The sequence below is a fragment of the Juglans microcarpa x Juglans regia genome, chromosome 5D, assembly GCF_004785595.1.
Source record: "Juglans microcarpa x Juglans regia isolate MS1-56 chromosome 5D, Jm3101_v1.0, whole genome shotgun sequence".
NCBI lineage: Eukaryota > Viridiplantae > Streptophyta > Magnoliopsida > Fagales > Juglandaceae > Juglans > Juglans microcarpa x Juglans regia.
The window spans coordinates 9,737,998-9,757,488 of NC_054602.1; the positions used below are offsets into that span (position 1 = coordinate 9,737,998).

The following is a 19,491-nucleotide window of genomic DNA, read 5'->3' on the forward strand; positions in this document are numbered from 1 at the left end:
AGAACCTGCTGAGACAATGGCTTTGACCAAGAATCAATACAATCAACTGATTGCTTTGCTACAATCTAAGGACACCAGCTCAGCCATGGCCACCATTTCCGTTGCTCAACCATCCTCTTCCCTATCCCCTAATCATCTCAGTACATCAAAAATTTCTGGTATGATTGCTTGTTTCTCCTTTCAAACACACAAATCTATTTCTTCGCACACCACTCCTTGGATAATTGATACAGGAGCAACATATCACATGATCTGTTGCCCTTCCTATTTTACCTCTGTCACAGCCACAGTTTCCTCCTTGGTTAAGTTACCAAATGGTGCAAATGTTCCTGTCACCCACATTGGTGTTGTCCACTTAACAAATAAATTGGTGCTGAAAAACGTGCTCTGTGTTCCTTCTTTTAATTTCAATTTGATTTCTGCTAAAAAGCTTGCTCTTCATTCTTCATGCTGCCTTATTTTCTTTTCCCATTCATGCTTTGTACAGGACTTAGCATCTTGGACAACGATTGAGATGGGTGAAGTGAGAGGTGGCCTATATCACTTGCTGCGCTTTGGTGTGTCACCCTCAGCTTTGGTTGATGTTTTACTAGCTTTCCTTCACAAAGACCAGCTCATTAGTAGTTCTGTTAGCTGCCCAAATTCAATCTGTGATTTATGGCATTGTCGTCTTGGACACATCTCTTTCTCTAGATTACTTTTAATTGATGATCCCCTTGTAAGACAGAATTTGCATTCCAATAATCAATCACCTTGTTGTGTTTGTCCTTTAGCCAAACAACATCGTCTTCCTTTCTCCCTTTCCACAACTAAATCTCTGCATGCTTTTGACATTGTTCATTGTGACATTTGGGGTCCAAACTCCATTGTTGCAATTGATGGTTCCAGATTTTTCCTCACTCGTGGATGATTTTTCAAGGACCACATGGGTCTATATGCTGCAAACTAAGTCTGTTGTGAGATCTTGTATTGAGAGTTTTTACAACTTGATTGAAACACAATTTCAAACAAAAATCAAAATGTTTAGAAGTAATAATAGCAAGGAATTTCACATGAAGGAATTTTTTACCTCCAAGGGTATTATTCATCAAACAAGTTGTGTTGAAACACCCGAACAAAATGGGATAGTTGAACGTAAACATCAACATATCATGAATGTAGCTCGTGCCTTAAAGTTTCAATCACATATCCCTCTCAAATATTGGAGTGACTCTATCCTAACTGCTGTCTACATAATAAATAGAACCCCCACCCCTTTACTCCATAATAAAACCCCTTATGAAAGTCTTTTTCATAAGCCCCCTACCTACCATCACATGAGAGTTTTCGGTTGCCTTAGTTTTGCTTCTACTTTATCCCATAGAAGAAAGAAGTTTGATCCGAGGGGGAGAAGATGTGTTTTTTTGGGTTATCCATTTGGAGTGAAAGGTTACAAATTGTTAGATTTAGAAACTGAACAAATATTTCTCTCCCGTGATGTTGTGTTTCATGAAAACATTTTTCCCTTCAATACAAGTCTCTCCACCATTAATAATCCTCCTACTTCCTTTGTTCCTCGTCTTACTCCTACTCCTTTTAATATTCCATCACAAACCCTCTCTGTTTTCCCCTCAAATTCTCCTTCTTCTCAGTATTCACCCATGCCAAACTCTTCACCATCCTGTCTTGAAACCTTACCCACTTCTGCTTCCCCTTCCACTTCACCTTCTAACTATTCTTCCCTTCCCTCTCCACCACCACCACCTCTCCCACCCCCTCCTCCTCCTCCTCCTCCTCGCAAGTCAACCAGAACTAGGAATGCACCCAAGTACTTGCAGGATTTTCATTGTGACCAGACCTCTCTCACGTCTTCAACCCAGTTTTTGACCAGGCAGCAAGGTCCTCTACATGGTACACATTTCCCTTTAGCTAATACTTTGTCTTATCATAATTTTTCTCTTGCTTATCGTGCCTTTTTCACTAGTATTTCCACCCACCTTGAACCTCATACCTATAAACAAGCACTGAAACATCCAGGCTGGTGTCAAGCCATGGACAAAGAATTAGCAGCTTTAGAAGCAAACAATACTTGGGAGCTTATAGACTTACCCCTTGGCAAAGTGCCAATTGATTGTAAATACGTTTACAAAGTGAAATATAATTCCAATGGGTCAGTTGAGAGGTTAAAGGCCCGCTTAGTAGCAAAGGGTTACACCCAACTTGACGGGGTAGACTATCACAAGACATTCTCACCTGTTGCTAAGTTGGTTATCATGAGATGTTTATTGGCAATTGCTTCAATCAAAGGCTGGCATTTACATCAATTTGATGTAAGCAATGCCTTTTTACATGGGGATTTAAATGAGGAAATATACATGAGAAAACCTCCCGGTTATACCAAAGGGACACCTACCCAAGTCTGTAAATTACTTAAGAGTTTATACGGCCTCAAACAAGTTTCGAGGCAATGGTACTCTAAGTTCTCTACTTCTCTAATTGATTCTGGTTTCTCTCAATCAAAGGCTGACTATAGTCTTTTCACCAAGGAATTCAATGGCTCATTCACAGCTTTGCTTGTATATGTCGACGATATTCTTGTGGCCAACAATGACATCAATTCTGTGAACCAGTTGAAGTCTTTCCTGGACAGCAAATTCAAAATTAAGGACCTCAGTTCTTTGAGGTATTTTCTTGGCATCGAGATTGCAAGGTCTTCAAAGGGCATCCATTTGTGCCAAAGAAAATACACTTTGGATATTTTGGCAAATTCTGGAAGTTTGGGCAGCAAACCAACTAAGGTTCCTATAGAACAAAATCTGAAATTGACTCAATCTACTGGCACTTTTTTATCTGACCCGAGTGTATATAGAAGATTAGTGGGTCGCCTTTTATACCTCACCATCACTCGGCCTGACATCTGTTATAGTGTTCAAACATTGAGCCAATTCATGGCTCAACCCACTGATATGCATTTACTAGCTGCCCAGAAAATTCTCAAATACCTCAAGGCTGCACCTAGTCAGGGGCTACTTCTTTCCAGCTCATCCTCTCTTCAACTTACTGCATATTGCGACTCGGATTGGGCCTCCTGCCCTGATACCAGGCGTTCAGTAACTGGCTACTACATATTTCTGGGATCATCCTTGATTTCTTGGAAATCTAAGAAGCAATCCATCGTCTCTCGTTCATCTGCCGAGGCAGAGTATCGATCAATGGCAGCTACTTGTTCTGAGCTTACTTGGTTGCGTTTCATTCTCTCCACACTTCAAATACCTCATCCTCAAGCTGCTTTACTGCATTGTGATAACCAGGCTGTCATTCACATTGCTGCTAACCCTGTTTTCCACGAGAGAACTAAACATATTGAGCTCGATTACCACTTGATTCGTGACAAAATTCAAGATGGAAGTGTCTCTACTCGATATGTTCCTAGCAACCTCCAGTTGGCTGATCTTCTAACAAAGGCTCTGCCCTCCACTGTTCTTCATCATCACTTATCCAAGATGGGAGTTCTCAATCTCCACTCTCCATCTTGCGGGGGGGTATTAGAGCATGAGACAGAACAAGTTCAATTTTTAAATAAAGGAAAGGAGCCATATATTGATGCAGAATAATTTAGTTAGTCTGTTTATCATCTTTTGTTGATGTGCTGTACAGAAGGGTATTTATGTATTTGTTCTTTAATAGTTTGTTAGAAGATTCCTTTTTGCAATTGTATATATATGGTCCATGTAAAGCTGCACATAAGACAAATATACTCAGAGAACAATTTTCTCTCCCTTTCTCTGCGTCCTTTCTGCACTTTTCCATTTTCTTCATTCTGTTACAGAATAAAGTAAAAAATTTCATATGGAGGGCTTGTAGTGACAGTCTACCTACAAAGATTCATTTATTTCAAAATTATGCAAATGTTCGACTGTTCATCTAGTTAATTGGGAGAAATATTTTGGAACTGATATGGTTATGTTGGCCTCTTATGGACGGTTTAACTCTGTAGTTTGGGAATTGATGCAACAATCTGATACCACTATCCTCACTCGTTTTTTGATTATTGCTTCGGGAATTTGGTTGTTTTTAATTTGACACTTTTTCAGCAAACAAAATTTACTGTCTATACAATTGTGGATAGTTGTTTCGCTTATGTTGAAAACTATAAGCTAGTCTGGAACTATCGACAGGTTCATAAAAATTTATCCTTACGTAGTTGGCATCCTCCTCCATGTGAGGCATGGAACCTGAACTTTGATGGGGTTGTTTTTTATTCTTTAAAACATTCTGGAGCGTGTGCTATTTTGCAAAATGAAAGAGGGGATATGATTATCGCTATGTCTCGGAAGGAAGAGGGGATTTATGTAGTGGATGATATTGAGACTTGTGTTGCCTTGCGGGGCTTCAGATGATTTATCATATGGGACTTTCACATTTGGTATTTGAGGAGGACTCTCTTGTGATTGTGGAGGCACTTAATTCTTGTTGTAAAATGTTATGCAAAATACACATACCAACGATGGCAAGTAAAGTAAAAGCAACACAATCAAGAACACAACACACAATATACGTGGTTCGACAAATTACCTATGTCCACAGAGCTGCAGAAATATTATTAATCAGAGGAGATTACAATCACTCAATCTCAACTCACACTCCCTATGACTTTTTGCTCTCTCACACAATATACATTCACTAGACAATTGTTCCCTTTCAAAATATGCTTGAGGCCATTCAACACAAGTCTAATATGACATATATATAGTGAGTGGCGCTGGAAACCCAAATCTGGCAAAACTGTGTACTTCGCTCAAGCGGCGTGTCAAGCATGCCTCAAGCGAACAGCCAAATGAACATTGGCTCGAGTAGAGTGTCAAGCGAACACTAAGGTTTATGTCTCGCTCGAGTGGAGCGTCGAGCGGGACTCGAGTGAACTCTCGGACTTGATCTTCGCTCAAGTGGTATGTCGAGCGATGTCGAGCCAACTTTCAGCAAATACCTTTTTCAGCTCCAAAACCAGTCTCCACATATACTCCAACAATTCCAACCAAAAGCAGCAATTAAGTTTTAGCTCTTTGATACAGGAGATACAACTTCTATTATCCTCCTTTTATTTCATTGATGTTGATCTACATATTGGTAGACAAGGCAATGAGTAGGCTCATCGCTTAGCACGACATCATGTATGTTATGTGAGTGATACCATTCAATGGTGGTATGAACCTCCAGATTTTATTTTGGGTAGCACTATGGTGGATGCTGCTGGCCTTGTTGTTATGTAACTTCCTTTGTTGTTTATGTTTGGATTGGAAGACTTTCTGTATCTACTGATTATATATGAATGTCATATGTTATTTCTCAAAAAGAAAAAGCTAGCTAGCTGATTCGTGTTTCCGGCATGAGTTCTTGAAGGATCTTGCTAGGAAATTATCAAGTACAAAAAAGTTTATAACTCAGGAAATATTTCCTCCTTAGGAAAGTCAACCCCCCCGCCCCCCCCCCCCCCAAACTCCGGGGTACGTAACCTTTTCCTTGAGCTTTCATGGAAGATCCTAGAAAAGCAGAAGCCCTTGTAAATGCAATCACTGGAAGTCAATGTCTTCAGAAGGGGATGCATTCAGAAAATATCCATCTGCAAAGTTTTGTTGGGGGACATAGTATGCCTCGATAGGGAGTATAATTTGGTCCTTGCTAATGGTTTGTTCATATCTGGTGAATCCCTAAAACTGGATGGCGAACCCGTTTATGCTATGTGGTGCAAAGGAGATTGATGGAAGTGGGCGCATGCTAGTTACCTCTGTGGGCATGGACATAACATGGGGTGGTGATCATTTGATGCACTTTATCAGCGACCATGCCATGCCCCTTCAAGGCCACACTTCCAGCATAACTTGAACATGTGAGCAGCAACATACAAATTATTGGGCTTCTAATCTATTTCTTCTCCTTGTAGTGTTGTTCCTTTGTTTTAAGCTTGGAAGAGATGATGCTAACTCTAATCTCCCTGAGCTAAAAGGGAAACCAACTGAGATAAAGGATATGATGAACAAAGTTTTCATGAAACCAAATGCAAAGATCGTTGTCATGACAACTTCATTTGCCATGCCAATTCTGGTTGGTATGTAATGGAAGGAGTACCTTTTGTAATCAAACTTGCTATTACTTTTTGGAATAGAAGGATGCTATCTGGCAAAGACTTTGCCCAAAACCCTTTCACTTGTCTCTCCATGGGTTCAGTTACAAACATCTGCTTTGACCAATATGCTTGGCCAACACTCGACCAACTGGGAGATAACAAGTGCTTGGCAGAAACAATAAACGCAATAAAAGCTTTGAAAAGGGCTGGAATTAGCATCATATTGATTTTAGAAGATGAAATATCGGAGGTGGAAGCTATAGCTCTCAATTGTGAAATGCTTCCTTGCTCAAATGGAATGGTGCTTGAAGGTAAAGACTTCCGAAATTACAGCAAGGAAGAGAGGATGAATAAAGTAGATAATATCACTGTCATGAGAAGCTCCTCACCTTCTGATAAGCTTCTTCTTGTGAAGTGTCTGAAGGAAAAAGGCCGTGTAGTAGCAATGGTTGGATACAAAACGAATGATATTCCATCAATAAGAGAAGCTAATGTGGGAATTGTGATGGGGATCAGTGAGATCCCCAAAGAATATGCTGACATTGTCATCATGGAAAGAAATTTCAGTTTCTTAGTTGAAATTGTAAGGTGGGCTCTTGATAACCTCCATCACAAGCGTGTGTCTTGGATATTCTCCTATTACGGCAATCCAATTGCTTTGGGCAAACCTTGTTGTTGCCCTTCTTGGCGGTCTTGCGCTACTGACTAAGCCACCAACAGATCTTCAGAAATCGATGAACAAGTGGCCGCCATTGAGACAAAATAAACCACTTATCACAAAGGCTATGTGGGGAAAGCTTTTCAATCAAACTCTATATCAGACTACCATCTTAGTGACCTTCCAGTTCAAAGGGCAAGCTATCCTACGAATCTGTAAGAATGTTAGTGAAACCATGATTTTCAATAGTTTTGTTCTCTGTCAAGTATTTAACCTAGTGAATGCAAGGGAACTAGAGAAGAAGAATGTGTTTCGGGGCATTCACCATCACCGATTGTTTGTTGTGGCTGTGATCGTTATTCTTGTACTGCAGTTTGCTTTTATTGAGATTGAAAATATCCTGGTGGGCAATGCAAAATTGAATTGGGTGCAGTGGGTGGCATGTCTTGTAATTGGGATGGTTTTAGGGGCAATCGATTGGGCTACGAAGTGCATACCAGGCTATGTCATGGGATTGGTTGAGTGGACCATTTGGCTCATGTATTTGAACCTAGAGTAACAGTACTCTCTGCTCTGTTAGAATCTACTCATCATGAGGTGAAGCTCATCAAACTCAGACGCTGACTATCCATCGATGGGCGGTAGCACCTATTTCAGGTTTTACTTTACTTTTTTTCCCAAAGAATTTGCTCGCTTAATTTAGGTTCCTGTTAGGGTTCAGTGCATCTCTAAAGAAATTTATAAGCATGCAATGAATACATTGCAACTGGGCCATTTGAGTGCCAAGGTAAATAAATGCTCTTGCACCATGAGCACTTGGCTCTTATATGCCCTAGTTCAAGCCCTCCCTAGACTTTAAGTCCCACTGATGATCATGTATAATTGCCAGGCCAACCCCTTCCTAGAAGTTAAGCAACTATTCATGATCATGGTTATTAAATCACATTGGAAGTAGGTTGTTTGACACTTCTGCTTCCAATCTTCACAAAAGATACGATGGCAACTTACACCTCAAGGGCTTCACCTTGTTCCTTTCCTCTTCTTTTGATTTTGTGGCTGGCTAGTCAAGTATTTGCTAGGAGTTGCTAAGAGCAACTAAACATTTGAGCAAGAAGTCGCCAATGAATATAGGTAATAGGATAAATACAATTGAGATTGACTTAGCTGGTGTAGATGATAGACTGTCCCTAGAATGGGCAGAAAATTGAAAATCGATAACCCAAACTGAAGAAAAAGGGTAGAAAATGGATTTAGTTTCGTGGAACATCTATCCAAAGAAGATCGTTTCTATGCACGAGACAGTTTCTGACACCTACTTAACTGAAAATTATTAAACTTATGGATCAGAAGATAAAGCGTAACTGGTGCTCCATAGAAATCTCCCACAACTAAGCCACAATCTACAACTGTGATAACTTTGAATCTGCCTTACACCTTCAAACCGTAGTCACCAGTTTCCAACATATTACGCAAGGTACTAAATAGAAATTTGAGCAGATCCAACACATGCATCTCGATTCAATTGATCTCACACATAAACAACACCTAAAACCTATATGTTTTACACCTATCTCAGTAACTTTGTAAGTTGAGAACAAAACAATAGAATGACAACTCTGATTAAATCTACTCCATTAACCTAACTATCAGATGAGCGTAAATGAAATCTAACCTGTTTTAGTATACAATAAACAACGAATTGGGCATCAGTGAGTGCATATATGTCGGTGAGTTCAAGAGTTTAATGTAAAAGAATAAAATCTCACCATAGAAATCTCTATATACGTCTATTCTCCATCCTATGAAAACACACCTTTTACTTTTAACATAAAAGTAACCTTAAGAGAAAGGGGAAAAAACGACCTTGGATGACAAAGAACGGAAATCAGATACAACATCTAGGAAAAATTATGGACCATACTTCCATCTCCAAGTTCAGAAGTTATCAAGTTTGAAAAGAAATTGATTTACAAAAAAAAAAAAAAAAGGTTTGAAAAGAAATTGGAATTTCTTTTATTCGAGTCAAACAAAATGAGTCCATTGCTAGATCCACCTCATTTGCGAACCAAAAAGTTTCAATTTTTCGCTAAGAAACATATAACAATCTCAAAGCGATCAAAATCTCCTCAAAAAAGCAAGCATGCTTTTCACACAGCCTAGAATTCCATGATAATATGTAAGATTAGCCATCACAAAATTTTCAATAAAGGAACTAAATTTTTTTTCAAATTTCATACAATATATGAAAACAAATAAGGATGAGAAAAAACGCAAATTAAATATTCAAACCAACAGAAAACGAGAAAAAGATCCAACTTTACAAATTCAAATACAAATCCACACACCTAAATCACGAAACATCAATAAAAACTGAAAAAAAAAAATCAATTCAAAGTCGGAAACAACAATAACCCACGGCCACAAAGACCCAAGAACGACCCAGAAAAATCTGTAGCCAACCAATCGAAATACTTAAAAAATAACCCAAAAACCCACACCGAAACCAACACCAATATCATATATTAATCACAAATCAACGAGTATTTAGCAACTATCCGATATTAATCCTAAGAGTACTGTTACATACAGTCGTGGAATGTACAAATATTATGCAATCGCTTTGAAAAAGAATGAGATTTACTATTTAAAAATTATTATTTTTTCATGTGAATCTCATATTTATTTATTTATTTCAAAGCGACTATACAGTACTTACACACTCACGACTACAAGTATCATTTCCCTAATCCCAAACTCTCAGCCGAGCCTCTCGCTTTGTCTCTTACAGATCACTCAGTCAACACCACAGAATGAGCAGCTCTGTCAGCTCGTGTAATAAATAATGGGAGCTGCTACGGCCACAGAAAATTTTTACCGAATGACATGTCTAGTTGACTTGGCAGGCCACGTTTCATAAAAGAAAAGTAAAAAATAAAACAGAAATAAAAAGCTGAGTCCCACGTGATTTTAACCAAAAAAAAAAAGTCAAAATCAAAAAAAAAATCAAACCAGCCATTCAGCCCACATGATTTTAATAAATAAAAAAAAAGAGTCAAAAAGCAAAAAGAACCCAGGACCAGCCCGTCCCTACCATTCATCCCTGCCTCTCTGTATCGTTACAGCGTTCACCGTCTCGGCGCCTTCTCCCTTTAGTTTCAGCATAGATCTCTACTTACAGTCCAGCCGGCATCGTTTTTCCCTTCTTCCAAGCGGTGATCTTTCTTTCATTTTTTTCTTTATTTTTATTCAAATATTAGGATTTTTATCTACAAATATTAAAAAAAATCAGTGCTCAAAATCATAAAATATGTTTGAAAATACAAACCCACTATGACTTAAATAATAAAAAGAAGCTGTTTTTAATGGCGTATCCTGCTAAGCCTTTTGTCTTGGAGAGTTTTAGACCTTAGATTTTTGTGTGTTCAAACTTCATGTATACAGTTTTGGACGTATTAAGTTTTATTTTTTATTTTTAATCAAAACGTATTGAATAATGGATCTTAGATTTTGAAACTTAAAATTTTGGACGTATACAATTTATTATTGTATTATTTTGGACCTTGTATGAAAATGTTTGTTTCCCCACTTTACAACAACAGAGCCTCTAAGTTTATGGTTAGAATTACAACAGAGCCTCCGATTGGCACAGTTTGCTGCTTGTCCCTTATTTTCACTTCTCTATTTTATGTTTTCTGGCATGATTTATGTTCAGCCCCTCTAAGTTTTTGCCATTATTGATGGGTTATATATTGTAATTATTAATTGTTTGAATTACAATTGTTATAAATGTTTTACTGATAAAAAAAAAACAATTGTTGTAAATGTTTTCTGTACTGATTTATGGTTATTGATTTAGCATTATTGTAACAATTAATATGCTTAATTGGAAAAAAAATTAAAGGAAGGAAAGTTGCAGTTTGGATGTTAAAGGTTACCCTGAAATTCATCTACTTTATTTTTCATGTATATCTTATATTTTGTTCCCAATTACAACTAGAAGTTACCTAAGTCTTAGTGTTTTCATTTGTAATTCCAAGGCAACTTCTATGCCTTCAAGTTTGGTATTGTGCTTGAAAATATCAAATGATATTTACCATTGATAATGTCCTCTCTTAACCTAGCAAGTGGAAGGAAAAAGGTGGAGATTTTTCTTCCTTAAATTTCAGGGAAATGCCCATGACACTTTAAGGATAGTACAAAGTTCTCTTTGGTTTGGTAGGATTGTTAACTTATTGAATTATGCTTACTTTTGAAATAGAATTAATGTAATTGTAATGGACGTTTTGGATTTATGAATCAAAATTTATTAATCTTGTTACAGGAGTTTGGACTGAGTGTGGCAATGCTGATTGTGTTCTTATTTTTCATTTATTTTTATTAGAAGTACCCATATAAGTACCCATATAATGTTGATGTAAAATACCTCTGTTATGGATTAATTTAATTGTAATGGAAGTTATGGATTTGCAGTTGCAGTTGCTGGATTAATGTAATTGTAATGGAAGTTATGGATTAATGGATTAATGTGTAGATGATACCAAGAAGTTGCAGTTGCTGGATGGGCATGAATTTGGTGCTGGGGTAGGAGCTGCAGTTGTTGTTGTTGGGTTCTACCCAACTTTGGTTTGGTATTTTTGGGGTTTGGACAGTTTTGAGATGTCCTCTAATATTGACATGTAATGGATGGGCATTTTCAGATTTGTGTATTTGGGTTCTTGTTGTAAATTTGTAAATATTTGGCTTTTGTGAATGAATGGACAGTTTCAGATCTGTGTATATCTCCACATGACAATTTCAACTTCAGTTTTTACAAGATATAGCATTCCATGTAATCGCATTCCATCACAAAATTGTGCACTACAGGATATTGCACTAATTCCATTAATACAAATTGTTTTACAGGAAATTGCACTAAGCCTATTATAGGAAGTATGTTTGAATATTACATTACAATTACTTAATGGACCAAAACACCACCACGTACTCCAATAATTTCCACCAAAATCACACGCCAATAATTTCCACCAAAATATACTCCAATAATTTTTATCAAAATATACTCCAATAATTGTGTCCGTACATAGTCATTTCCACCAAAACATTCTTGGATATCACCACCATTTATACTTGTCCTGATAATCATCCTGATCCGATAGATGTAATTAAGATGGTTGGACCTAAAGAAACAAAACTTAGTAAGAACAACAATAAAAAATTAAAAAACAACATTACTATCTTACGTTGACATTACCTGCACTAGAGGAGCAGTCGCTCCAATACCCAAATAATCTGTTGTATATATCTGCCCGTGTGTATACAATAGTCATAAAAAAAAATATTGTGTCAAATGTATCAAAATGTAGTATCATAATGTGTCCAAGCAAACTTTATTTTTTATATTTTTGTGAAGGTTTACCTGAGAATGAGCAGCAGTCGCTCCAATTCCTAAATAATCCGTTATGTATACTTGTCCGTGTGTATACTATAGGCATAAAAAAATGTTGTGTTAAAACTAACAAAATGTAATAGTGGTACAAACTTTATTTTTTATATCATGTGAAGGTTTACTTGCGAAGGAGGAGCAGTCAAAGGAGTAGAAAAAAATTCCGGTGCATGTGTCCAAACTTGATTTGTTATATCCTGTAACAATATATAATAGCATTATTCACGTAGACAACAAAAAAATATGGCAAAAATATACATATTGATTTCACAACAAAAAACCACGAAAGGAATGAAATACCTGGGTTTGAGGAGATACATATTGTGTGCCGCTCACATTGCATTGATCTGCTATTTGACTACTCTGCTCTCCAAGAACCTCAACAGGGTCACATTGCAATCTCCTTTTTGTACTCACTTTCTTAAGAACCTTCTCAACAGGGTGGGCTTTTCTCCTTGATGGTGGTCTTCCCTTACTTCGAACTACCAATGGACTAAGAACTGCACTTTTCCTGCCCTCCATGGAAGTATGTGGATCAACTGGTTCGCTACCACACTGAGAATTGGTGCCAGGGTACTCTAGCTTCAACTGCTCTATTTGGCTGATTAATTTCACACAGCTGCTCTCAGCCTTTGAAGCATTCGAACACAGTTCATAGAAGGAATTTTGGATCCTGTCGTACCTTTCTCCATTGTGGTTGCTACTCGACTCATAATTATTTTTTACAAAGGTGTATTTTCGCTTTATATCTTTCCTCCACCGATCCAAGATGTATTTTGATAGTACTGTACTTTTGCCTAGCAGAGCCAAGATACGAAGAGCGTGTCTGCATAATATACCCCTAAACTCAAACAACTTGCAACTGCATTTAACATCCATATGATCTTAATCGACCAAAACACTGTACTTTGCATGTTTTATTAAGTTATGACTCACTCGAACCTCATCGGCTACTACATACGTGTATCTTCCATCCATGCATCCCAAATACGAGGTAGTCAAATATAGAAATCCTCGAAATTCATCTTGTACTTCTTTGAACTTGGCAATTGTGTATACTTTTTGAAACTGCTCCTCAAGAGGATAGTGACTGACGCAAGGAATCACAGTATTAAATGAATTGAAATCGGCAATGGCTTCATTCTCCACCTTCCTCCTAAGAGTTGAATCGTACTGATCAACAAATTGCTTTAGAGTGGTCTTTGAGTTAACGTAGTCATCGAAAAATGCATTCATGCCTTCACTCCGTTGTGTAGTTGACATTCCAGCCCAAAATGTGTCTCTAACGTAGGCCGGCACCCAAAAATGTCGGTCACTATATAGTGATCCCAACCATGCATTCTCATGCAAATCATACATGTCGAGGAAATCAAACCAACGTTCTTCAAATTCATGCTCACTTAAAGAGTCATACACGCATTTCTGTAATGCACTCTTAATCTCATCATATTGAGCATGTGACCCAAACTTCTCAGGAAGTTTTTTCATTATGTGCCACAAGCAAAAGCGATGCCTAGACGCTGGAAACACTCTAGCAATTGCAATTTGCATTGCCTTGTCTTGGTCTGTGATGATTGCACTTGGTGGTTGGTCCTTCATACACTTCAACCATGACTTAAACAACCACTCAAAGGTATGTGCATCCTCATTAGATATCAATCCGCACCCGAATAGGATTGACTGACCATGGTGATTCACACCCACAAACGGTGCAAAGGGCATCTTGTAGGCATTAGTCAGGTATGTTGTGTCAAATGTAATCACATCTCCAAATGATTCATACATAGCTCTACTTCTGGCGTCTGCCCAAAACACATTCTTTAATCTCATATCATGGTCCACGTCTATGGAAAAATAAAAATCTGGATTTTTTTTTTTTTTTTGCATTTCTTGGAAGTAGTTACATAGAGCTTCAACGCCTCCAACCCCAAGACGAAGTTGTCTTGCTTTGTCAATATAATTTCGAAACTCCTCCCCAAATGATAGTTTATCGTAACCCCCCGCCTCAACAACTAGAGACTTGAAATTCTTTGACATTCGTATTCCTGCCTCGTCATTTATTTCAAGTCTTTTAGCTACACGAGCATCAACCTTCTTAAAACATTTGAAATGTCTTGCCTTTCCTGGACTACAAATGTGTGTGTGCTCCAAGTTTACTTTAGTCAGGGTATATACACATTCATCATTCATCGTCACATTAATCCTGGCCATACACCCTATTTTCTCCGTTTTTCTTGGCTTCAGAACATTAGCAGCCTTACTCTTTGATGTGCCTTCTCTCACACATACTAAGATAAACCATCTGACATTACCATCATCATCTTGTTTAGAATTTCATTTACACACTCCAAATCCCTCCTGCTTACCATATTTCATATAGTAAGACAAAACTTCTTTTGCAGATGAAAATGTCATTCCGACCTTAGGTTCATCGACTATTTCAGCACATTCTTGCTCATCATCAACTTCTACCTCGTCATACTCATTATCTACATGTTCCATATCAAAATCCATTGCAACTCTAGTGTTTGAATTACCTAAGAATATCCAACCACATTCAACCACATTCAAATCAAGATATTAACTTGAATATTGAAAGAAATCATATACAATCAAAGGGATTTGACATAAACGTGTATGATTTGTTTTTGTTGTAATTATTGACAATGGATTTTACATTAAAAACAGTACACTCAAGGGGACATTTTACCAATCAATTAGAGTACTTTAAGTTGGACCACTTTGTATGTACAAAAAGTGGAGAAACAAACAAAAAGTTGGACCACTTGGTATGCACAAAAAGTGGGGAAACAAACATTTTCATACAAGGTCCAAAATAATACAATAATAAACTGTATACGTCCAAAATTTTAAGGTTCAAAATCTAAGGTCCATTATTCAATACATTCTGATTAAAAAAAAAAAAAAAAAAAAAACTTAATACGTCCAAAACTGTATACATGAAGTTTGAACACACAAAAATCTAAGGTCTAAAACTCTCCAAGACAAAAGGCTTAGCAGGACACGCTATTAAAAACAGCTTCTTTTTATTATTTAAGTCGTAGTGGGTTTGTATTTTCAAACATATTTTATGATTTTGAGCACTGATTTTTTTTAATATTTGTAGATAAAAATCCTAATATTTGAATAAAAATAAAGAAAAAAATGAAAGAAAGATTACCGCTTGGAAGAAGGGAAAAATGATGCCGGCTGGACTGTAAGTAGAGATCTATGCTGAAACTAAAGGGAGAAGGCACCGAGACGGTGTACGCTGTAACGATACAGAGAGGCAGGGATGAATGGTAGGGACGGGATGGTCCTGGGTTCTTTTTGCTTTTTGACTCTTTTTTTTATTTATTAAAATCATGTGGGCTGAATGGCTGGTTTGATTTTTTTTTGATTTTGACTTTTTTTTTTTTCCGTTAAAATCACGTGGGACGCAGCTTTTTATTTCTGTTTTATTTTTTACTTTTCTTTTATGAAACGTGGCCTACCAAGTCAACTAGACATGTCATTCGGTAAAAATTTTCTGTGGCTATTTTCTGTGGCCGTAGCATTTTCCATAAATAATAATGCATCTGGAGAGTTTTTAGAAGAATTATAGAAATATCAGCATAACAGGTGCCCTCCACTGTTCTTCTAATGACAATATTGCCACCTCGGAAAATGACGGGGCTTTTAATAGAAATTCTGTAGGCAACCGGCCTGCCGTGGTTGATGTGGCATTATTTAAAAAAACAAAAATAACAGAAACAGTTCTGCAACCCATCGAAATCCCATACCCACGAACACAGAAGCCATTTGTCTTCGACCCAGCGAAACTCCCATCTGTTATGAGTCCCAACTAAATTGGGCTTGATGAACTCCTATTAAAATGGGCTGGCTTGATGAGCTCCTGTTAAATTGCTATATTTTATTTTTGTTTGAGTTGTTAAAGTAGTTTAGTGGCCCATGGGCTCAGTTAATGTGAGTTAGAATTGGTCCATGGTCTTAATTAGTGGCTGCCGAATTGAGTCATCTTCTACCTGTATATGAAGGGAAAGAGGGTCCTTGTTTAGGTATCTGGAAAATATTCTGAGCATTGTTTTTTTTTTTTTTTAGAGAAATTAGGGACCTCAAATACCCCAATACGCAGCCATTATCATTATTTTCTTATCCTTGATTCTCTTTATTTTTCTATATTACTATTCCTTTAACAAGGTTCATTACAAGTGATATTTAGAGCTAACGATTTTGCCATGGAGTTGAGTAATGAAGAACTTTATAAATGTTTTCAAAATTATCTCCGTGCCCTCTGTGATGATTTCTATAGAAATTCTAATCAAATGGTGCTTATAGTGAAGTCTTCCAAAGGTAAAAACCTAAAAATTTTAGTCCATTCTTTCTTTACTATTTACTATATGAAGCTCAATATTGAATATGTTTATGGGAGACACATTTATCCGTTGGAGCAGCAATAAGTGCGACATAAAGAAGTTGTTTTAAAAGATGAGGTTATGTTATTAGGGATGACGATATTTGACGATGGATATGTTGTTCTTGATACGAAGGGTGAAGAATCTGGATCCAAAAAATTCAAAGAAAGGATGGAAAAAATTATAGAAACTCAAAAATGGCTAGAGAACGAAGAGACTCCTGATGGGGTAGATCTGGCCGTAACTCCTGATGGTGCCGATTCCATATTTGGAATATCTAATTCTAACTATCTCAGATGGATGGATGACGAAAAGGGCGCGAAGGATGAAGAGCCTATCTGTGATTCGAGAGATTCTATGGATTCAATCAAAGAAATACAAAACCCAGTACTGCAGATGACAAATGAATCAACATATGAAGATGAACTTGTAGAGGAAGGAAAAGAAGAGGCAGTCGAAGTGGAGAAGAGATTTGGAGAGAGACGAAGCGAGAAAGAGAAATATGAAAACTCACGGCCATCCCCAAAAATCACTCACATCTCAAATACCCCACCATCCAAAAAATCACAAGCCTGACCCACTTCACATTCCAAAAATCTCTTCGGCGACTCCTTCCTTGGGTCCGAGAGGTGGGCCAAGCTCACTGTCGACCTGCATTAGGTTGAAAATCTGATGGGAGGAAAGCCAATATTCGGGATGGATGGTGACACCAGGTGGGAGATTGACCCAGGCGGAATTTATTTCCATTGTCTTTGTTTTTTGTTCCCTCAACCAATTTTCGGGCCTATGAGGGAAACTCAGAGTCATCTCCATGCTTATAGAGCTACTGATGCGGTGGAGCGGCTGGCGGTGGTGAATCCACACCTCCAAAACCTACCTGACCGGCGTGAACATAGCCTTGGGAGATTTTCTTCTCCGAGCTGGGGTCCATATAAGGTTGCAGTTGTTGGACCCTTGGTAGGGATCAGAGGCGTCGCCAGTAAGAATAGTGATTTCCACGGCATTTTGAAGGGCCAAACCTGCAATGAAGACCATATGCCCGCTGATTATGCCGTGATCCAAGGTACGCATGGCAATATGAGTTCTACACCCAGCTTGTTCTTAAAAATTAATAGGCGAGATTTTTATTTTAGGTTGCTGAAGTTTGAGGTGATAGAGATATGGGGACCAAATTTTTCAGGCTTAATTAAAAGTAAACCAGTCTTAGTGCAGTCTATTGAGGGGGAGGAAGTCGATGAGTCCAAACCTAGTCCCAGGCTATATGGGTTTAATAAACCTCCTTCCCTAGACATGGTTTACGCAAAGGGTGATGAAGTTATGCAGAGGGCGATGGGTGCAAACCTTGTCTCTCATCTGATGATGTTGGTTGACTACATTAATTCGAGTGTTGTAGTTCCTATAGTTTGGGGTGGGTCAAGTGGAAGAATTGTTGAGACCCTAGAGAATGAATTGTTAAACTGTTATGAGAATGGCTGGGAAGCAGTAAAACGAAGATGTCCCTTTGATAGAGAAAGGGGGAAAGAAATGGGGGAAACCCAATTGTTGAACCAAGCTTTTTATAATGTACATCATTTCTTATACTTTGCATTTGATCCTAAAAGGGGTGGGGGGAAGAATTGGCTTAGAGTTGGGTTATTATCCATGCAAAGCTGGTGCACAACCATGGGAGTTGCTCATACTGTTGAGCCAAAACCGGGTCCAATGTTAAATGGGTTTTATAAACCACCCTTGCCATCAAAATTTATTCCCCTCTTTACTGTTGCCGTTAAGAGCCAACGTGTAATTTCAATGCCAAAGAATAGTTCCAGTGAGACTCTAACATACAAGGGTGCTGGTGTTGACTTGTGTCGCCATGAAATTATTTGTATCGTGCAACTTGCACTTCTAAATGCTGTAAATCTAGTTGTTGCTATTCAGGGTGGAAAGATACTTATGAGAGGTTGGAAGCCTGCATTCGAGTCTGCTTACATCATAAAAGTCGTTCATGGTTGCAAACGAGTTAGTGATGCACTATATTTTCAGTTGTTCAGTTTTGCAAGTTGGCTAGGTGTAGTTCTTTGTCTGGGTTTTAACATGATCGTTGTGATGGTGTGCTGGTATTATTTTAATGTTTTTGTTGCACTCATTTGCGTCTCCTTAAGTTTTTCGTTGTTAGTGGGATATGAGACTAAAGCTCTTACACGTGTTGCCCTTGAGCCATCCAAAATTTTTGTTAATACTGGCAACAACAATAATTTTATTGTTGGTATGGGTTTCACAAAGAGCAACGAGTGGATAGGTGCATAGTCATTTAACAGGCGGAGTTTGCAACTTTGCATCACATTGGAGATGGGCCTTGGAGTATGATGAAGAATCGTGAAGACAATATGCCTTTCTATGGTGCAGCATCTTCCAGCAGGTTGAAACCACCCCCCCCCCCCCCAAAAAAAAAAAAATCCTTCCAGTTTTGAACGAGTGTTTCTCATTGAGTTATTATAATCCAGACAGTAGGCTCAATAACTCCAAGGACATGGCCTTTGGATGTAGTAGGCTTAGACGTGTTGTGGTTGTGGAAGTGCAAAAATGCTAGTGAAAATGAACCTTCAGGACAAGGTTCTTTAAATCGGGAGAATTTCTTATGAATCCAATTAATTGGGCTTGATGAGCTCCTATTAAAATGGGCTGGCTTGATGAGCTTATATTAAATTGTTATCTTTTATTTTTGTTTGAGTTGTTAAAGTAGTTTAGTGGCCCATGGGCCCAATTAATGTGAGTTAGAATTGGCCCATGGTCTTAATTAGTGGCTGCCGAATTGAGTCATCTTCTACCTGTATATGAAGGGGAAGAGGGTCCTTGTCTGGGCATCTGGAAAATATTCTAAACATTGTTGTTT

At 37.9% G+C, this 19,491-nt stretch overlaps 2 protein-coding genes across 2 annotated transcripts; one reads left to right on the top strand and one right to left on the bottom strand.

Annotated features, from left to right (window-relative positions):
• Positions 1-6,888: 6,888 nt before the first annotated feature.
• LOC121265652 (putative calcium-transporting ATPase 13, plasma membrane-type) lies at positions 6,889-7,320 on the top strand. The gene has a single exon (XM_041169342.1). The coding sequence runs from the start codon at positions 6,889-6,891 to the stop codon at positions 7,318-7,320; it is 432 nt and encodes a 143-aa protein (XP_041025276.1).
• A 4,552-nt stretch (positions 7,321-11,872) lies between these two features.
• Positions 11,873-14,718, bottom strand: LOC121265653 (protein FAR1-RELATED SEQUENCE 5-like). Its single transcript, XM_041169343.1, has 7 exons — positions 14,571-14,718; positions 13,141-14,477; positions 12,505-12,834; positions 12,330-12,401; positions 12,178-12,243; positions 12,013-12,063; positions 11,873-11,905 (listed from the first exon to the last, which is right to left on the bottom strand). Exons 1-7 carry the CDS (start codon positions 14,716-14,718, stop codon positions 11,873-11,875), a joined length of 2,037 nt encoding a protein of 678 aa, XP_041025277.1.
• Positions 14,719-19,491: the final 4,773 nt, after the last annotated feature.